Raw genomic sequence first — 22,795 nt, 5'->3', positions numbered from 1 at the left:
ATTTGGCAAATCCCATAATGCATCGCTACACCTCTAAACAGATAACGCGGCCTGATGAATACCCTGATCTCCCCGATGAATACCCTGAAGGCCCGTAGTGGCTCTTATTCCCATGCGATAGCGTTTTAAATTCTTTGAGCAATTGGGTGAGGAAAGACAGAGTATCTACTTAATCCGTAATTAGCAAGTATCATAAATATGCGATACACAACAGCCTCCAGTTCTGCGTTTAATAATTTCATCGAGTTTGAACTTATTTGCTTTAAATTTTGCCTGACTATACCCTATGTGGACGTATTTCTACCAAACGGAACTATTTGCACCAAGACAAGAGCCCTGACACCCATAAGAATATATGCATATCAGGACTCACGTCACAGGCAGAAATACGTCCACGCACAACACATGCAAAGTCTCCCATGTTTCTCAGCACAAAGCTTAAAATATTTTGCAGCATTTTTAATTAAAATGAGTAAATAGATTTTTAATTATGACAATTATTGTGGACTTATTCATATAATATAATATTTTTGGAATTAATCTAAAGTGGAAGCACATGCATATCCTATAATCAATTTAAGAGACACTGCAAGGCAAAGTGCACAGATTTTCTCTTCGAAAATGTTTCGCATGAGACAAAACTAGAACACAGTAATTGACTCGTCTCGCCCTTGAGTGGCACGACAGTACAGCCGTGCTAAGGAAAAACGTCGCATGAACCTTCAGGCGTCGCCAAATTTCCTCTTGCAAATCACGAATTTCCGGGAAAACTCACAAATAGTTTCCCTCCAATTTTTCTGATAATTTTGTTCACAATTTCACCTTAAGTCCCTGAAAATTTCAAGGAAAAATATCCATAGCTTTCCTCAAAAATGAACATTTTATCGACGGAAATCTGGCAACTCTCGATTGTTCATACGACGTTTTTCCTTAGCACGGCGGAGTAATCCAATCATTTCACCGTTTAGAGAGAATTTGAATCGTGCGTCCTTCACAGGCGGCAGAGAGTATCGGCGCTATAAACATTTGCATGAGTCGCGAATAGGTTTTCACGACAGGGTAAGCGTTCTGAGGATGCTGCGCCCTTGAAAGTCGCTGATAACTGGTTGGGCAATCCGCGACCGAACTATCGAAGAAATCTTTCGAAATGTACAAGATGCTATTCTGACCGGGTAATTTAAGTCACTCCGATGACGGCCGTGGAGGGGCGCTCGCGTATCTGCCGCGCTTTTTCCCTATACGTCCCGTCCGCATTCATCGCGGTCGGGTTTGCTGCCGTGCTAAGGAAAAACGCCGTATGAACCATCAGGCGTTGCCAAATTTCGTTTGATAAAACGCGAATTTCCCACTAAATTAATGAATATTTTCCTCCAAATTTTTCAGATAGTTTAGTTCTCTAGTTCTCTTTCAGATAGTTAGTCTCTGAGTCTACGGGAAGTCAGGAGTGCGAGAATCTCTTTCACATCTCAATAATCTTCCAGTGTCCCCAAATATGAGTTTTAACCGGGCGGTTTTGGACGTTTTCCCGGCAGGTTATTGACAAATCATTCCGTCAAGTTCGGGGCTGAAAGTATTTTTGTATTAAGAAACAATATTTCAACCCCCTATTGCTGTTTGCAAATGGACAAAACTGCTCGTAATGTGTTTTTAAGGGCAATAATACACCACTGTGTTAAGGAAGAACGCTGTATGGACCTTCAGCCGTTGCCAAATTTCGTTTGATAAAACGCGAATTTCCTAGTGAATTAATGAATATTTTCCTCCAAATTTTTCGGATAGTTTGGTTTGCAATTTTACCTAAAGATTCTGAAAATTTAAAGGAAAACTTTTCATAACTTTTCTAAAAAATAAACATTTTATCGAAGGAAATTTGGCAACCCTCGAATGTTCATACGGCGTTCTCCCTTAGCACGGCAGTTTGGGTAATCGTTGTTCGCATTCCAGTATGTGCACCGCCGTGATTTACGCGATCTGGCAATGTGGGTTGATGACGCGTTGATGAAGTAGCTCTTGATAGAAATTATAGGGTTCAGCGAGAACTGAAGTCCCACTCGGGGCGACTGCATCGCACCTCGGCTCGGCGTGTAATTGGTCAATTTATTTTGACGACCGAAAGGCCAGTGGTCTTTGCCTCAACCGCGCTCCGTCGACTGATGAACACATTATTGAAAAAGAACCAAGGTCTTTATTGGCAGTTTGGCTTTGTCAACTTATTAAATTTCAATAGACTAAATGATACTATAAATCTGTGATATGTATTTATGAGGGTAAACATGCCTGGGAGCTGTTTTTGCCAAGTCGGCTCGAAAGATCGGAAATTTACGTTCTCATGGAGGAATTTCTTTTTACTGCCCTGCTAAGGAGAAATGTCGTATGAAGATTCGAGGGCGACCAAATTTCCTCCGGTAAAATGTTTATGTATGAGGAAACTTTCAGGAACTCTACAGAGACGGATCCAGAAATTTTGCAACACCAGACTTCCTCCACTTAAACCTACGTTAAAAAATCGATTCTTGTGAGATCACCTGGCCCCTCCAAGAATCGTTACATTTCCATAGGTTTAAATGCAGAAAAACAATGTTGCCAATTCGCTTAATCTGCCAATTCAGCTCTGGGTGAAATTGCGAACGACATTTTCTCAAAAATATGCATATAATTTACCAGGAAATTCGCGTTTTATCAAAGGAAATTTGACAACGGCTGAAGGTCCATACGGCGTTTTTCAAATTGGTGTCACAAAATTGTTTTCTTTTTCATGGTAAAGTATGATTATTATTAACCTCCTCGAGAATTCTGAGCTCATACTAACATTTTTTTCTTATATGTCTTCTCAATACATGGAAAGTACCGAAAAGGAATAAACAAATTCGCCCTAAAATCATTTATATGATCGCCGATGAATTATTTTTTTAGAGTTTTGTCTTATTTCATACTAGATTAACCCACAAGTGCTCTGCGAAGCGGAACTTAGAGGTTGCGAAGCGCCCCCCCCCCCCCCCCCGAGGGGGGGGGAGTGGGCCGCGTAGCAGTCAGGGGGCGTAGCCCCCCCAGTCGTCATAAAAAATCAAAGATTGATAAAAAATAGACACTATTATTTACCAGTAAAATTAAATGCCTTCGGCTTTATCAACGATTAAGAAAATCACACGCCTCTAATTGACTGCTCACGTGAAAACGCAGTGAACTTAAACTCTAATAATAGCATCCGATTGATTACCCACCTAAACTCTCGTTGACTCCAGTTATAACCCAATCTGTGGAACTGCATAAGATGCCGTGCATAACCAAGACAACCGGTCTCTTCCTTGGCGTCTCATCCTTTATCCTGCCGTGTGGAATCCGGTGCAGCGTCAGAATATATCCATCGTCGGTGATAACAAAGTGAGTCTCCGCTGGGTACCCCTCATTTAACACTGCCTCGTCCTGCAACAATGACAACTTGATTAGCGTCCATTCGTGATTAGATCGGACGGGAAAAAAGCAATCAGATACCTAATTCAGATCGACATCGAGATTTTCTTAAGGTAGTCCGGGACCGATCTTAACGAAGTTTCAAGCCAATTATAACCGACAGAATTCTTAAGTCGGGGAGTTTTACGATTTTAGCTGAAATTTTGACGGCATCTAGTGGAAAAGTTCCTGATTAGAAATTAAAAACATTGATAAATGGTGAAGATAAAATACACGGACGTCAGATTATCTGATATTTGAATAGTTTTTTGATATGAATTTCGCGTTTACCAAGCAAGTATTTATGCCAGAATAAAAACACTGATCGGCTTCGTTCAAGAAAAGTGGGGTTTAAACCCTAAATTCTATCGCAAATACATTTTTCAACTATCACTGTGTTTATATCTTTTATCAGTTTACAACAATTCATTGCTTTTGATCGGATAATTTTTTCTATGTCTACACAGGGCCAACCCTACTTGCCGCCCATAGGCCTCCTATATTTTGCCGCCCCCTTGTTGTTTGTTCATTCGTTTTGAACATCAATAAAAACCATCAAGTGAACGTACCAGCGGGGGTGTGGTGCATAAGACGCGTTTACTCGTGTTGGAAACATTTTTTGGGAAAGCCCTGTCAACACTACTAGCAAAAATTCACCGAACTTTGCGCGAACGTTAAGTTTCGTAAACCTATCTTTGCGTGGACAAGGCCTTCCATTCATAAGAAATGAACAAAAAAATTATGAGAGAACAAACATAAATGTGGTTTAATGATTTTAACTTCCGCCGCAGCGCCGCGCAGACCGCACCGTGTTTGGAGCAATGCGTGAAGTATTCCGACAGTTTTGTAGGCGCTATGAGTTTCACGCCGACGACCGCTGCTGAACGCACTGTGTTTGACGCAATGCGTGAAGTATTCACGCAGTCTTGTAGGCGCTATGCGTTTCACGCTGACCGCAATGACCGTACTGTGTTTGATGCAATGCGTGAAGTATTCGTGCAGTCTTATAGACGTTCATTTGTGTTACATGCCGATTGCCGCATCGAGGGCTCCTCCTTTTCATCTCAAGTCCTCGTCATTATTTCTCTCTCAGTCGCGCCGTTCCTGGCAAAATTGCGTGCTTGGTCTCTCTGAACTCGATTAATTAAAGGTGCTGTCTCTTGTATCACCGAAAGACGACAAAATTAGAAATTACTATACTCTCAGGAAATGAGAGATTTTGTTTGTATTTTTTTATACCTACATTTAAAAAAATTGCAAAATTTGCCGCGTCCTAGATGTGCCGCCATGAGTCTCAAAAACTGCGTTAACGCAGATATTAAAGCGGTTATTAAACGCAGTTAGAGTAAAAATTAAAAAAAAAAAAAATTATCAAGAGCTGGTTTCAGATGAAAATCTTTAAAGTAAAAATTTAATTTAAGTAAAGATAATAATCTTTTACCTTTTGTATCAGGGTTAATTAACAATAAAAAAGAGTTTAATGTCTCGAAATTTACAACCATATAAGAATTTTACATTATTACCATTCAAAAGGTAAAATAAATTAATTTTTAGATTTTAGATAAAACCATGTTTTAAATATCTAGTTATTAAATATAATAATTTAATTAAATATTGTTTATTATTAACTTATTTGATAACCTAAATTACAAGATTAAACAATAGAAACCTTTAAAAGTTAAGTATTAAAGTAAAATAAATTTAAATATTAAAAAAAATAGGAAAATAAAAAAAAAAAAGTTGGAAATTCCTTTTTTATTTTAACTGGATTCCACGGATTGCATGTAATAATTGGTCTGATCTTTTTAATTGTAATGATAGTTCAATTGATTGAAAAAAAATGTAGATTAATAGATCTAAACGGGTTTGAATACTCTATTTGATACTGACATTTTGTTGATATTATCTGGCTATGTCTTTATTAACTCGTTTATTGTCTGTTTATATATATCTTTATTGCAATTTCTAACTACTGAATTTATTAATTTTTATCATTATAATAAAATAAAAGTTAGAGTTTTTATATTCATCTCTTTATTTTTATTTATTCTGATTATTAATATTTTAGGTCTGGTAATGCTACCCTAAATCGATTTTTTTCTTTTCATTTTATCTTTCCATTTTTAGTTATGTTCCTAATTTTAATTCATCTGGTTTTTCTTCATGTGCATGGGTCTGGGACGAGATGTTATACGAGAATCATTATATGAGGGATTTCGGTCTTTAAAAATTAACTATATAATTGGATCTGGCATAATTTTTTTTATTATTTCAGAGATCTGCCTGTTTGGTTCATTCTTTTGAATGTATTTTTATCTGAAATTCAGCTGTATTCTAGTGAAATTTAAAGTTTAGTTTATTTTGGGTAACCAAACTCTATTTTATTTAGTCCAAAACTTTAGTAAAGGCATTACTTTTACATAGTTAGAAGCTATGCTTTGAAAAGTTTTTATTATTCAAAATTATTAAACTGTTATTTATCTCTATATTGAAAAAATAGTGTTTTGTTAAACTAAATAATTAATTTAATTAATTATTGTTTTAAAATTTTTAATTATCTTAATAGCTTCAGTATCACGCTTTATAAGTTTAAGCTATTAAAACAAATAAAAATTATTATAAAAATAATTAGGATGAAAAACGTTTATCAGCTGTCGTTAGTATTGACTAACGACAGCTGATAAACGTTTTTCATCCTTGTGCAAGTAAATTTTAATTTCATGAAGGAAAAAATTTTACACATCCGATTCCACTATTCTTGCTGGAATGCTTACATACCGATAAAAAAAGTTGAAGGATTAATAATAGAGGTAGGGCTGAGGCAAAGAGCTTTTATTTTCGAACATCCTTCTGCAACTGTTCCTGTCCTTCGATCCTTTTCATTTGTTACTTATGCAATGGAGAAGTACTACTCGCTGGGAGGTTATAGCTGGGAGACTTGAACGCTGGACTAAGAAGATACACCAGCGTTTTCATGTTCTGTGGTTAAGTCATTGCTAATTACCATCTCGCTACTGCAGTGAAACTGTTGTGGTGATTCCATGTGCTGTACATTAACTTTGTCGAGGCATGTAAGGAGTCACTGATGAAAAATTGAATCAAGGTGGTGTTGCCAAGTCTAACATATTATAATATATTGAGTATCGTATGTTGAGTATGCTCAAACCTGTTTATTACGTGCGTCAAATGCAAACTAAAATCGCTTTCGTAAGCATTGGATTTTTTGGGCGGAGATTGCAGTAAATGCATCGACATTTGTAGATCAAAAATTACCTCCACAAATTAAAGGTTATTTCCCATTTTATTTTCCCTGCGCTAATTTTGTATACCATTGACTATAAAGTACTTCCCACTCATGCTATTTGCCTGCCCTTGGTTAAAAGTAAATATAACACGTGGAAGATGCGTTTTTTCAGCCCACGAACTACTCATTTAAGAAGACTAAATGACAGGAAGGATGTCATGAACTATTCACAAACTCAACAATTATGTGCTTCATTTTAGTGGTCCATCAACTGACATTTTGGTGGTTAATTCATCAACAATAATCGACTGCATCTCAACAATAATGGATTTTCAGGCCATTGATTGACATGTTAACGAAACGGAAATTTTCGTCTTAATTCAACTATTAATTGTTCAGACAGTAAAGACAATGGACCCGCTAAATGTTTCTCTTCAAAGCTTTATAGCACAAACAAATAGTCACAATGGTTTGTGTCCATCCTTTGGAAACCAGTCTCAGACTTTGGAGATAATCATTTCAGAGAACGAATTATCTTAAGTGGGTTAAAACATTCGGTTTTCGAGTTTTCAATAAAAACCCTATTTAAATACCATCCAAAAATAAATTAAGATCGCTTTAGTTCATTTTTGTACCATTAAAGAGTGTAAAATTCATTCCGTATTATTAAGCCACAATTATGTTAGAGTAAAGTTTTAGATTGGCTCTCTTCAAAACTATAGACTTAAAAGAATTTTTGAACTTCAAATTTTAAATCACCATTACTTTCTTGACATTTTTAGACTAGTGTATTCACAAAATATTCGTACATGTAGTGCTGACAATGAATATGTTTTGAGTACTCGTAGTTTGGTGCAAAAGAAATTTTTCCCGCGAATGGCGGTCTCTCATAAACGTCGGAGAAATATTCTCAACAGGTGTATATGCATGTCGCAGGCAATTAGCAATCGCCGGCAAATTGCAATCTCTTCGTGTTGAATCAACAAATTAAAACATTTTAAAGTGAAAAAACGAGATAGGAAGTAGTGATTATTATGCTTTGAATTCAAACATACGTTATCCTCTTCTTCTTGAATGTATGGTACCAGCTAGCACACTCACGAGTTCGTGAAATGTATGCAATAATATTTGCGTTAGGTTTGGTTTGGTTAAGCAACTAAACTAACTCCCTGGAAAAGCGGGGAATATCGCGGGATTTGAAGGCGTTCCAATATGAGGTTGTGCCTTGAATTTCTTCCCTAAAGAAACCTTTACTATTACGATGTTATTGTAATTGCAGTTTGACGAATTGAAAAGTACGGAGCTTGCAAATTGCCGACGATTGCTGATTGCCTGCGACATATACAAATTCGATAAAATTTCATTATCACACACCAGTATTGAAAACCCTCTTCGTAAATTGTGTTGAGCGGTTTGTACCATCAAAGAATAATGTATCATGCCTGGAATTATTTTTGGCACTGTGGTGGCAATTTTGTAGATGATCATCATCAATTGTGGTTTTTTTTGGTATGATTATCAGACTCATTATTGTAAACATGCTACATAATTAACGAGTATTCCAACTTATTGCGATCACTTAAGGTTTTTCCAGTGCAGCATGATTGATGCGTTTCTTTTGAATTTAACTCATTTACGAATAATTTCCAATTTCTTGGTTCAGTGTAAAATATGGAAACGGAATATACGGCAACGGAGCTGAGCTATACCCGAGACACAGGTCCCTCTTTCAGCTTGCTTACAATTCGGCAGCCACAAATCACGTCCTCTCCTCTCAGCAATTGCCCTTTGTTTCATATCCTAGTACCCTTGAGCCATTTTAAGCCGTTATCTAATGTAATTTGAATTGATAAACTGAAGAATGATGCTGTCCTCGGCTAACTTCTCTTTTGAGGTCCTTCTTTTCAATTTATCATTTTCAAATATCGTCGGCCCCCTGCAATTTTTTTAATTTCTTGCTCTCCTCATACCAAATGTTAAGTTCGTTCAGACTGTAGTGGCGGCTAGAGGTACCTTAGCAATGTGAACGTATTGTGTATTTCAAGAAAGAATACTATTTATTTGTTGAACGAAAATCAATATTATTTTTTTATGGTATTGACTATATTTTCCTCTAAAGTTACGGTTTCAACGCTGACTCCCTCTCAAACCCCACAAAACAGAAATAATTAAATTCCTATTCTTTTTTTAATCATGTCTTTTCAACTATCAAGTTCATAAATTACGTAACGCTCGAAATCGAAGAGAGCCATGTGTTTTTACTTTAAAGGATAGAGACCTACGTCAGATGAGCATCATAAGGGGGAGAGGGGCCTAAAAATGCCGGTAAATTGCGTTATAAAATTTATGAACACTCACTGAAATGGAAAGTCGCTCCTGCAACGCGCTCGAGCATTCTGCTACACCCAAACCCCACATGTGCGTATCTTCCCGAAGGTTACCGGGCAACTGACAACGTATCCCTTCATCATCGCCCTGCCGCCGTCCTTTCATGAGATGTCCCCCAGCATACTGCCGTAGTGAGGAAAAACGCCGTATGAACCATCAGGCGTTGCCAAATTTCCTTTGTATAAACATGAATTTCCTAGTAAACTTATGAATATACCCCTCCAGATTATTCAGACAATTTTGTTCACAATTTCTTCTTACATTCCTAAAAAATTCAAGGAGAAATATTCATACCATCACTCAGAAATAAACATTTTATCGAAGGAAATTTGGCAGCTCGAATGTTTTTGCGGCGTTCTTCCTTAGCATGGTGGAATACGAGAGTAAACCAAAGAAAATTCGGACATGAACGAAAAAGATATATTTCAATCGCTTGCGTGGTTCTAATAATGAAGCCTAGATCACCCACTCATTCATTTTCCTCATGACATACTTAGGAATAGTTGCATTGATGCACCAATGACTCTTCGTCGATGCAGTTAGGAGTTATTCACATCGCGCAGTCGGGCACGTGGTGAGGCTCAATGGGAAATCGTGAAGGAGGGAAAGGGGCATTCTTCGGGGGGGGGGGGGGGGGGGTCGAGCCGTAGGCATCGGCCTGGTGCTGGTGATGCACCGTCACTCAAAGTCATCAGCGATGAACTTGGATTAGGTCCGAGGTCCGAGGCGCACTGTGTGAATTTCCGATTTCGCGCTCCGCTGATTCGATATTCGAAACGCATCCGCCAAGGGCGCCGCTCCCCGTTCCGGCTAGGTCGCGAGCCTCTATTGCTATTCACGGTCTTTCGGGTGCCGCCCGACCATCGGGATCCGATTTTCCATGATAAGTCCGAGAAAAAATGAGTCCGAAGCATAGAGTGCATAGAGTCGAAATGTGAGTGGGAGGGCTGAGACGACTTTTAAGCATTTTCCAGGTCCCGAATTCCAAGACTCCTGTGTCACGCCGGGTCACTTTTTCGATACATAATCGATTGTTTGCGATGTACGGGGACCCGACCATCCAATGTAAACAAAGAGGACAGGAATTGCGCCACGTATTCTACATCATCATTTTGGATTGAAAAAACTCCATCGAAAAAATTGGATCGGAAAAGTTACCGAAGCTCGGGCACACCAGGCTCGGAACTCGTCGTCTAGGACATCGTCCAAAGAGACTGTAGATTGATGTGCGCGGAAGTAGTTGCTGTAATAGAGAATTTACATTGTACATTTACATTGGAGCTATACATGTATCTTCAATCTGAGGTGTACAGAGCACACCAGAGTCAAATAAAACTTTAAGCTCTGCTCTATTTTGGCAGAGGAATGAATTTTACCGTCCGGATTCTTTTCCCTGGGATAATAAGCAATGTTTATCATGAAAAAACTTGACATTTATTTTACAATCTGATTTTAAAAAAGTTCATTCTCCGGAGAAAACTATTATTTAGAAAGTACGACATTTTCTCTCGTGAGAGGTCATATTTAATAACTGTCCTTGAATATTTTTTTTAAAAAAAAATCCTTGGCCAATAAAATTGTACATAATGCTTTCATCATGTTTCAATAAATTTTTAAAGACTGTCTATTCTTTTGTAAAAGCAAGGGTATTTATCTCAAATGTACTCTTCCAATTATATATAATTTAAATTGAATGGGTTCAGGATTGAAAATATGAAACGTAAAAGAGATGGACTCCTCATTATTCAATTTGAAGGATAAAATGTCCGTAATTTTACCGAATATTCCTGAATAAAATGTATTCGTAAAATTTAATTCCTTACTCTTGAGCACGCGCATTTTACAAGATTAAAGTTGCCCTTAACATAATTTGTGGTTATAGAGCCAGGGTTAAAAAAGTTCCTTCTGCAAAACGTAAAGAAGGCATCTTCATCGTCAATTTCTTGTTGGTATTCGTCAGGGCACCCCGACTGACATCAACCTCACTGTATCAGGATCAAACCGCGCAGCATTGCCGTTCCTGCTGAATATCCACCGATTTCCCAGCATTCTCAATTATGAATAACATAGCACACGATTTTTTCGTGGAAAACTGGCAACGCAGGGAGTGATGGACAGAAGGCGACATTGAGAGAGAGGACGGGCTACGGGCGCGAACGAGAAAGAAGAGACAGGAGACGGGTCAGTGGGGCATCCGAGTTCCAGACGCTGTTGCCTCGAGGTTAAGAATTATCATTTTCAAAACGGAGAATTCTCCATAATACTCCATAAACTCGTGCCATTAAATGCCAACGCGGTGGCGGTGGAAGCAGTCATTAATTGCATCAAGGTTCGAACAACAATGACTGACAAGACTCTCTCACCGAAACGGAAAATTGGACGATGCTCCCCAGGACTCCCACCCACGCTATGCGCGCAGAGAAACCATTGCATAGTGAAGGGGGCACTGCTGCTGTCGTGCTAAGGAAGAACGCCGTATGAGACACCAGGCGTTGCCAAATTCCCCTCGACAAATCACATATTTTTTGGAAAATTCTTGAATATTTCTCCTCCGATTTTCCGGAGGATTTTGCTCGTAATTTGATCTAAAAAGTCTGGAAATTGTAAGGAAAGACATTCATAACTTTCCTCTAAAATAAGTATTTTCTGAAATGAAATTTGGCAACATTCGGATGCTTATACGGCGTTTCATCCTATGGCCTGGCAGACTGGACAGTACGGATTCCTCGGGCTGTGGCAAACCAACGGATTCTAAATTGGAGGTGTCGATCGCATTCTGAGTTTACAATCTGAGTTGACATTCGGAGTTTACATTCTGAGTCTTGCCCTGAGTTTACATTCTGAATTCTCTACCACGTGTTCATTGAGTGTGACTTTTTTGTTGCTTCAGCGCTTAAAATGTTTTATTATTATAGAAGGAGGATGGTGCGAAGGGAAAGGAAATTAGGAGAGTGAGAAGAAAAAAAGGAAGACAGATGATGAGGCAAAGATGGAGATGAAAAAAATGAAGAAGAAAAGCCGAGTTCGGATGAGATAGAAAAGAGGAAGAAGGGAGTGAGAGGAGCATTCATGACAGTTTTGCAATGATTCTTCATAATTAACTGTGGGTTCTTTTTAAAAGTTTAGTCTGTTAAAGAAAGTTTTTCGGAAGTAAGGAAGTTTCAAAAAATCCAATATGCTTCCATCAGCGCTTCAAGCATCTTTTAAAAATGTCATTTTAAATTTTGTAGTCTTTTGCTTCACAAACTTTGATACCTAGTCCCATTAATTAATTATGAAGACATTCATGGGAGTTGCAAGTTTTCCAGTTTTAGCCGCCATAAAAACTATCAAGTATCAAGAGAACGTATTCTTAATCAAATAACCCTCAAGGACTTTTAGCCTTCTCACTGCAAACTAAATTTGTATATATCCCTTCCGAAAAACGTATAGGAATGAGTTTTTGCGAAAATTTTATGGAAAGTCAAAAATTTGATTGCTTAGAAATAAGACGATCATTACAAAGATGATTCTTACTAATTTTTAGAGAAGCTATTTTAGAACTGATGTCTTTGACCACAAAATTATGCTATAGTTTATATTATCTACTTACTAACTTTACTTTACTAACATCATCAAAAAATTTTTGAGGTAACAGGTAAGTTGAGTCAAAAATGGTTCTCATGGTATGTTTCATTTGCGCCCTTCTTGAACGTAAAAAAATCTCAATTTTCGTGTCAACAGAACCCGGCACATGCAAGAGACAGCGACCAAAAACTCGATTTTAGACGAGAGGTGTTCTTAAATACACACGTCGTTTCTGGTCCCGCCCACCACTCAGAAATAACGCGCTACCTCAGACAGAGGACCAACAACTTTTATGTTTGATTTTCTCAACGCATTCACTGTCCAAATTCATTTTTTTAAAGTGGACGTCCATGCGTGACCCTATCGAATGCTCTGAAGGTAATAAAACTGAATTTAACAAATGATCTGATCACATCATCTACTTAGAATGTAATATCGACTTATCCGCAAGAGAGGGGAAAACTGGAAAAAAAGCAAAGACGATGCCAAACATCTATTTCACTTGATGACATTGTAGCATTGTGTGGATGACGAAATATTCATTAAAAAATGTTTGTCAGTCCCCTATTATAATTTACTGACTTTTACAATATTTGTTTTACATCTGAGGCAGATATAATTTATTCATATCATATTTTGTTACGTGGAACTGTCGTGAAATATTTTAAGACGCGACGAATTATGAGGACCAATTTTTGATCTATTAACTCCGGAAAGTAAAAATACAATTCGACTTGCGCGGAAATTAAAGGAACGGAAGAGTATATTAGATTCTAAAACCACTGTGTTTTGAAATTACATCTTTTTAATTGATAAATCTGGGTCAATTGGGCCCGATTATTTTCCGCCGAAAAAGTCGCTTGGATCTAGATTCCAGAGTCTTAAAATCATTGACAAGAAAACATACTCTTGATTCAATCAGATTTTTGCTTAAATCGAGAACCAAGCCTCTTAAGTTAAGCGGATTTTTTTTTTGATTCAAGCAAAAATCCGAATAAATCAAGAGTATATTTTCTCGTCAATGTTTTCAAGAGTCTGGACTCTAAATCCAGTGTGTTTTTTTTTTTTCCAGTGTTCGGAATCCACTCTAGAACTTTTCCTAGGAGTATTAGCTGACTGAGAGCGAATCCATAGTAGCGTATTTTGAGCTCCCATTCCAACACGCGTCGCCGAAGGAAATAAGATGGCGTGCCATCTTAGCTCAATGGTCAATGATGAGCTTAGCTAGTTTTTCTACCCTGGCGTTTAAGTCTCCTAATATATGCGAAACACTAGTCGAAAAAAGTCGCTTGGATCTAGATTCCAGCCTCTTAAAAACATTGACAAGAAAAAATACTCTTGATTCAATCAGATTTTTGCTTGAATCGAGAACCAAGCCTCTTATAACTTAAGCGGATTTCTTTTTGATTCAAGCAAAAATTCGAATGAATCAAGAGTAGTTTTACTTGTCATTGTTTTCAAGAGTCTGGATTCTGGATCCAAGCGACTTTTTCACGACTTTTTAGCGCTTTTTCCAGTGCATTCGCGGCTAAATTTCCATTCTTTATCTTCACCAAAAATATTTGTATCTACCGGTTTGGGGCCAAATGACCATGGAAAAGCTTAGAAGCCTAGGCGTAGTGGTGCGTGACGCTTAAAATATGTTTCCCAATGCATCCGAGCTTTGCGAGATGATTACGGCCTAAATCCAGTTAATGTGCAGGCGATGAATTTTCGTGTTGGTTGGCCTCTCAGAGAGCCAAAGGTCACGGTTGACTGATTTCAGTGTCAAAATATCGAGAACGCGACATAGTATCTCTTCGCCGGCGGTCAATAATACTGCTGTCCTAAGGAAGAACGCCGTATAAGCCTTCAGACGTCGCCAAATTTGCCTCAATAAAACATGAATATTCTGGGGAATTTGTGAATATTTTTCTTCGAGATTCTTAGAGAATTTCTCTCAAAATCTAACCTAATATACCAAGAAATTTCAAAAGAAAACACTCATAACACCCCTCAAAAATGAACATTTTATCAGAGGAAATTAGGCGACTTTCGAATCTCCATACGGCGTTTTTCCTTAGCGCGGCAGAGTGTAGACTTGATTTTTTTTCGGCGAGGGTGATAGGCCGGCGATCCCATCAAGAAAAACGTAATTTCCTTTCCACCCGGGTCGGCGCTGATTATTTTGAGCGGCTAATAGATAAACTGACCCACTTGGAATGCCGTCCCCGGGAAATTAACGGCATTTTAAGCTGGATTTTTTTTTCTCGCCACGGAAACATTCTTGCCGGACCAATAACATTGACTGAAATGATTCGTGCATCAAAAACGCATTAAGTCACAAATATCCGATGGTCGAGGAGGTGATTCGAGGCTGAGTATTTTCTTATGTATGCAACCTGAACTATTTCATTTTTTATTGAACTTTTTGCTAAGGAGGCAAATGAATCTTGATCACTTTTTGGAGGTTGTCTTTTAGTATTCATAAATTATGGTTTTAAAATAGTTAGGATTTTAAATGACATGAATACGAAAGTTGACTGCTAGCGAAAATTATTCTAATTATGGCTAGCTTCAGAAGATCTCTTATAACATTGAAATTTAAGGCTAGAATAGAAGCTCAAGTTGACTGTGAATCATAAAAATTGATGAATCAATCGGGAGGGTATAAAATTCACTCCTTACTTCACAATCTGCGTAAGGAATAAGCGCATTCTTGAGCTCCCCGCAAACCCCGCTTCGCAAGTATACTATTGCACAGACTTCACAAGGAAAAGTGGTTCTATCAGTTTCATAAATTCACGCGGAACTGAAAATGGAAGCCGTCACATGTCGCACTAGGTACTCGATTAAAAAAATCAACATATTAAAGTCTATTCATCCAATAACTGCATTTTCCCCTGCTTTCAAATTTGACTCAAGCCATTAGAAGTAATTTTCTTGGTTTTTGTATTTTGATTTCTCTTTTTTCTGGACTGTGTCACACCCAACGTATTTTCGGGGTTTTAAAAAGTTGAATCTTTCCCCCTTGCCATGATTTTGCAAAAAAAAATTGTTTTTTTTTTTCTTTTGAAAAACTGATTCCCGCAGCTTTAAATTTTTGAAAAAAATTTGGTGCTCTATTTTTCTATGCAAGCTACAAAATATATTAGTGTGTCCTAAAATTCGAGATCCAAAATTAATTCTTGCCATACAGGATTAAGAAATTTATCTCCGAGCCCATTCTGGGTTGAGGTTAGCTTTTAAGTGGAAAATTGGAACTATACGGATACTTACGAGGAATTATACGGGGAAATTTTCGTCATAACAACATTCTCGCTTTGAAAGGCACAGCCAGCTACTATTTTAGATTTTTCTTTTTATTTATCCAACTGCAATGAGAAAGGGCGAGTTTTCAGCCGAAATTTTTTGGTTTTGTTCGTAAAATTTTAGCCTTGTAAAGCCCTCGTCCTACGAGACAAATGACTCATGCAAATTGCAAGAATAGCGGGTTCATCAATACTTGACGGACCCGCTAACATCTGATAGCGGCTGATTTCGCTAAAATCCTGTCGCCATTTTTGCATTTGATAAGTATTCTGGATTCTAGATCCTGTGTGTGTTGCAAGGGCTTACCAGCTTTTTAAAGTGTTTTTTATGGTACAGGGGAAAACTAGACCCTCAATGCAAGGGACAAGGTTCAGGTACCACAAGAGAGCCTCTCTAATAACCTCGTTGAGCGAGGCCTGACCTGTTCTTACGGCACAAATATAACTCATCGAGCGGTGGCTAGCTAACTCCTGTGCTATCCCCATATGTGACAGCATGGGTGGGGGCAATCAGAGATAGCGGGTCCACGAGCAAACGCATCGAGCGTTACCCTGACACTGAGCATCCACGCCGCCCTTGACCGAGAAAATGGGAGTTATGCAGCTCGGCGTGAGAGTGTTACGCGTGTTGCATACCTCAAGGTGGGGCTCGTACAGTACAGGCGCGGTGATGTAATGCGGCGAACCGGTGCACGCTAACTCATCAGCCACTTGCAGCGTGGACCGCACGCACGGCAAAACAAGCCATAATACTTTAAAAGACCACGCGTGGTTTGGCCCGTGCGAGGAGCAACAATGCCGTGCTAAAGAAAAACGCCGTGCGGACCTCCTGGCGTTGCCGAATTTCCTTTGTAAAATAAAATTCTAAATGGAGATGTTGCATGTGTGAGGAATTTGCGATTTGACTGTTGATTCTTATGTAAAAGTTCGCGAGAAACACGATGGTGCCACTGGTTTTTTTCTGAAATCAACTCCCAAGCTCAAAAAAAGCTCTCAAGTTGAGGCCAAAATGGAGGGGTTATCCCACGCTATCCTGAGAGTCCACGTCTTCATCAAGACAAACTCTCCATGCAAAGATAGGGAGCAAATACATTAGCAGGGTTGCCGTGTTTTCAGTTTTGGAGTCCCCAAATAAAGTGGCAGCCCTGTCAATGTATTTGCTCCCTATCTTTGCATGGAGAGTTTGTCTTGATATAGACGTGGACTCTCAGGATAGGGTGGGATATCCCCTCCATTTTGGCCTCAACTTGAGAGCTTTTTTTGAGCTTGGGAGTTGATTTTAGAGAAAACCAGTGGCACCATCGTGTTTCTCACGAACTTTTACATAAGAATCAACAGTCAAATCGCAAATTCCTCACACATGCAACATCTCCATTGGGTTGAAAATATTTTTCTATCAATTTTCAGGACAATTTTGTTCGGAATCAGCTCTAGAATTTTTTCGAGGAGTATTAGCTGACGGAAAACGAATCCATAGTAGCGTATTTTGAGCCCCTATTTCAACACGCGTCGCCGAAGGCAATCAGATGGCGTGCCATCTTAGCTCAATGGTCAATGATGAGCTTGGCTAGTTTTTCTACCCTGGCGTTTAAGTCTCCTAATATGCGAAACACTAGATGTCGTTGTAGAGAACCTTTATTAAAGCATGTTCCGGATTTCATTCCATAATGAGATCTATTTGTACATACTTCCTTTCAGAAAGAGTTCTTCAAATTCTCACTCAATTTTAGATTTGAAATTCAATCTATGCCAGGACTCCGAGAATACGGAACAAGAACAGAACGCTTCTCTGGCGCGGCGCACAGTGGATCGAGTCAATTAGAGAGGTCGGACATGAATTTGTTTACCAAAACTGCAAATTTCAATATTTATTTCATCACATTATAAACTTCAAGGGCTGCTTATAGCAGACAATTTCTCGAGGAAACCAATGGAACCACTTTTAAAACCTCGAAGTTTTGTATAAACGGAGTTATAAGCGTTAAACGTTTCCGACCTCTCCTATTGACTCGATCCACTGTGCGGCGTCCGAAAATATCCCTCCTCCCCGGGTCACACCTTTAATGGAGTGGTGCAACAACCGCGATCTATGGTCCGTTATCAGTGCACTGGGGATCTAGAATTTAAAAAAATTTAATTGTACAGGGTTTATAAAACGTCCCGCGCCACCAGCATCAGGCATCACCCTCGTAACTTTTGAACAAATTGAGATAAAGACTCAAAATTTTGTAAGTGCTCCTGAGGCAGAGGAAATGCCTTTTGGCAACAACCAAAATGTTAAATGAACCACTCTGAAAGGGGGCTAGAAATTTTGGTTCACGGGGTGATGCGGTACTTTTGGATCACCCTGTTTATCCCTAGAATGCACAACTGCACGGATTATGGATCGCGGTAGAGGATCGCACGGTTGAGCGTTTTTTTCCCGAGCATTTTTTGAAGTTGACTAGTGGGCGTTCTTTTATTTCGGGCGGAATTTTAGTTATGCGAATCGTGATTTACGATTAAGAAACATATGTTAGAATGCTTAGATTCGTACATTGTTTACTGGACCATTATGAACGGGCAGCAGATTGCCTAACCCATCCACTTATGCTGGGAGACTTAAACGCTGAAATAGAAAGATCAACCAGATTGAATTCGTGCCTTGTCTACCGGTCTGTTGTTAATACCCGCAGCTAAAAACTGGTGTACACACTTTCAATTGCGTGCAGCCAATTCTTTTACTTTTTTTAATAAAAAAAAAAAAATATTTCATTTTGTACTGAGAGGAATTGTATAAAATAAATTTTGATCCAGAGGACCACCAATTGTTATTTCTTACAGCACCGAGGTTTTTGGTGTATACCCAAAGATGAATGTTTGTGTCTGCTTCTCACGTATATTAAAATGCATTATAAAATCCTAAAAATGTTTTACTGATAAGATCAAAAGCCGGGCGGAAGAGAGTAGGTCTTTTAAAAATACGAACGGCACCTACGCAATACTGAGGATCTTTGAGCTCTTGCTCAACTTCCAACCTCCTAATTCTCAGACGTTTATCATTTATAAGTGACCGTGATATCCGAGATTGCACGATATTTCACTGTAAATGTTTTTTTGTGCTGAGAAATAATGGATATCACGTATATTTTGACAACCAATGCCAGCTTGCCGTGCTCTCGACGCTCGAACGGCCAGACGCATCAGTCCAAACGTTTTTGTCCCTCGGCTGACAAAAGGGCGTAAATGCACTTTGAGATGAGCCTTGAAGAGCATTGATTTACATGGATGACAGGGTTCATCGCCAAGTGTAGTTACGTCCTTATGTCAGAAGGGCGACATCAGTGGGGCATGAATGATCGAGTATCGATATTTCCCCATTTGAAGCTATGGTAAAGAATCGATTATTAAAGGTTCGTTGCGAACGCCCTCTTCCGATTCTTTTCCACAGGTTTAAATGACAGATCAATCGATTTATTGCAAAGCACGCCACGCCACTGGTGACGATTTGTTGGATGAGGGCTCTTGTGGGTTCTACCTACCGGACGCCGCTCTGAATAAACTTTCAAAAATTGTCTCAGTGTCTCAGGAGATCGCTTGAATTGCATGGTAAATAAAGGCCACGTCCTCATGATTGTTTGGATAGTTTCGAGTAGAAATGTACCCTTTCTATAAATATCTCTGTGTACCTTCATATTATATTTACTCGTTGGAATTATGGCCCTTTTATATATGTTGAAACTTTACTCCATGGGACCGGTTTTTATGGCTGCAGTGATTTATCACCATACTGCGAGCATTAAAGATGGACGTTTTCGAAAATTATAAAAAAAAAAAAAGAAAAAAAAAGAACGCAAATTCCTCCTTAACCTAACGGCACACCCTTGTCAAGAGTGCATTTCACCTTGTGATTTTAGATGGAATTAGGTTATGCATGCATGCCGTTGAAAACATATAACCAATGCTAGTGCATTTACTAGTCGAATACTGGTAATACTAAAAAATCGCAGTGATTTGCACGCAAAAGACGAAAGAAATAATTTTGAGAGCCCCATAAGTTTGACAGCGGTGTAAATATTCAAATTCAGTCAGTTTCACAACTTTCCGAGTTATAAAAATTTACCAGTTGGCAGCATTTTTTATGAGGTCATTACTTTCTAGGATCCGCAGTATTCTGAATGCCTGAGCAGATTCAACCCTGACCACGGAGAACTTTGACGTTTAATTGAAAATTCGGGTTTTCATACCCAGTCATCCTTCAAAGATATTCAAATTTTCGTCCGTATTAAGCTATGTTGCCAAGTAGTGTAAAATATGTCAATTCTTCTTTTTGAAAACCCGTCGTCACGAACCTAGTTAGTAAATCACGAACATGAAGCGAGACATGATGATGAGCTGCATTGACTGCTCTCAGAATAATCTTTACCATTAACACAGTTCTTTAAAGGAAGGAGGAAAAAGATTATAAAACGAGACGACGGTATTTGCCGCGTTGAGCTCACAGGAATTTTTGAAGGCGACGATGATATATTTTGTGAAGTCTAAGAACCCTCTACGGCATGCATGAATTAATTTTGGGTCTCGGATTGTGGGGGACACAAATCTATGACAGTGAGTTGGCATTTTTTAGCCAACGTGCGTTAAAAATCAGCATAAAGCTTAAAATCTCAATACAGAGCGAAAAAGCTCATATGAGCACAATTTTCCCTCAAAGAGGGAAAACACACGCTGTTTGGTGCAACATTAGTAACGACCAAATGTTGCACCAAACAGCGTATCTCTCGGAGGGAAAATTGTGCTCATGTGAGCTTTTTCCCTCTGTATTGAGATTTTCGGCTTTATGCTGATTTTTAACGCATCCTGGCTAAAAAATTCTAACTCACTGTCTTACGACCACTGCAATCAGTTTGTGACAAATCTATGCTGTAGCTTTTGCAAAAAGAATCCCATCTTTCAAATTCTATTCTTTGTAAAAATGAAAAAAAATTGAAAAAAAACTTATGACGACGAGAAAAACTAAGTATTTACAATTTAGCAGGTGGTCGTGTCTGATATGATGTCAATGTCATTACGCGTCAAATCAGTCCACGGATTCATCGGAAGAAGACTCATGGATCGAATCTTTGTCTTTTAAAATGAGTTAAGCATTTATGACAAGATCGTCTCGAAAATTTTTGTTTCTGGAGAACAGTAATAACTTTTTAAAAATGTTCTAATTAGTTATAGTGAAATTTCCTATCATAGAGTGAAAATGCACACCTTCACGGACGTTACAAATGAGTGGAACTTAACAAGTTTGCTACTGAGCTAGCTGTATTGGAAGAACTAACTAGAGTACGGTGGGTGGTGTGAGGTAACAAAATTCCCTTAATATATTCAGGCGCTAAATGGTCATGAATTTATGAATGACGCGTAGGGCAGTCTTTTGGACGAAGAAATAGAGGTTCTTTGTGAATGTACTGAGGCAAGTGGACGTACTTTAAATGAAAAATGAAGGTGTGAACTTCAGAAAATGATGTCTAATCAGTGAGGTTTCAAGTTAAAGCAAAATTGTCACGAGATGTGATTGAGTTAGGCAAATGATCCCTAGAATGGAAACTCAAACCGTCCAGAATAGGGAAGAAAGGGACGTAGGGTCATAAATATAGACTTTCAGTTCCTAATGATATACACTTTTTATCCTAAGAAGACTGTGAAACTGTATTTAATTCGCGATTTTTCGCTCTTTAATTATGAGACACTCTCAAAGGGTCAATTTTTGGTATTTTTACAATATAGCATTGCGTGAAAGAAACAAAATTGTTTTTGGCTATAGCCCTCTAAGTCACTTAGTTGAAGCGAAGCAAAACATGTTGTTTTATCCTGAGAGTGAAAGATTTGGAATTCTAAGTTCCAAATTTTTAGACGAAAAATTTAGGATTCGTTTTATTCATAGTCCTAATAATGGAAAATACTGATGGCCAAAGTTCAAAACCACGTATCTGCGTTCGCAACATTGCAGACTTCCTAAAATACTTTATTTTTTCTTTGAAAGACTAATCAACGTAATTTCTTGAGAACTTCCTTGATTTTTCATCTCTGTCAGAATAATATTCTGTATAAATTCCAAGCTGTTGGCTTCTTTCTCTTTGAAACAATGAAACAGGATCGGATATTTTGTACCTAACAACGCAATGGAGATACGTGGTTCTGCAATTTTGCCATCGATTGCTTCCCCTCCCTCAAAAATCGGGCGTTAATATTCATGAAATAAAAGGTTAACATAAAATGTAGAGGTTATACCAGAGAAAAACATGATTCTCTCGTATTGGGTCAGTTTATTAAAAGTGTCTTCGATCTTTTTTTCGTTTTACCTCTGGGTTCAAAACTGCCGTGCTTGGGAAAAACGCCGTATAAGCATTCAAATGTTGCCAAATTTCCTCTCAGAAAATATTTATTTTTAAAGAAAGTTATGAATGTTTTTCCTTGCAATTTTCAAACTTTTTAGATCAAGTTACGAGCAAAATCCTCTGAAAAATCGGAGGAGAAATATTCACAAATTTTCCTGAAAAGTCGTGATTCGTCAAAGGAAATTTTGGCAACGCCTGGTGGCTCATACGGCGTTCTTCCTTAGCACGGCAGAATAGTCCTATACGGCCTTGTCTCCACGGGATGTTCCATGGGATTTGTCCCGGGAAAAGTCTCACTTGCTATGTTGGGAAAAATATTGATTTCGTCAATACTAAACACAGTACCAACTAAGAGTCCTTGTGGAGTTCCAGGAACGACTTAAAAAGAAGAAAAAGAAATTTTGTTCTGCTGTTTAACGGAAAAAGCCCAGAAGTTTCATGCGATTCGAACGTGGGAAAAATCCCGTGAAACATCCCGTGGAGACAAG

The 22,795-nt window shown here is 38.4% G+C and overlaps 1 protein-coding gene across 1 annotated transcript in view; it reads right to left on the bottom strand.

Moving 5' to 3' along the window:
* LOC109036182 (lipase 3) overlaps positions 1-22,795 on the bottom strand; it is a 67,096-nt gene that overhangs the window by 23,545 nt on the left and 20,756 nt on the right. Inside the window, exon 2 of the mRNA XM_019050160.2 lies at positions 3,222-3,423. Coding sequence (XP_018905705.2) covers positions 3,222-3,423 — 202 coding nt within the window. The remainder of the gene's footprint in view (positions 1-3,221; positions 3,424-22,795) is intronic.

This window comes from Bemisia tabaci, chromosome 3 (assembly GCF_918797505.1).
Source record: "Bemisia tabaci chromosome 3, PGI_BMITA_v3".
Classification (NCBI taxonomy): domain Eukaryota; kingdom Metazoa; phylum Arthropoda; class Insecta; order Hemiptera; family Aleyrodidae; genus Bemisia; species Bemisia tabaci.
Note: the sequence above shows the minus strand (reverse complement) of the source record. Positions and strands in the feature narration are given on the sequence as shown.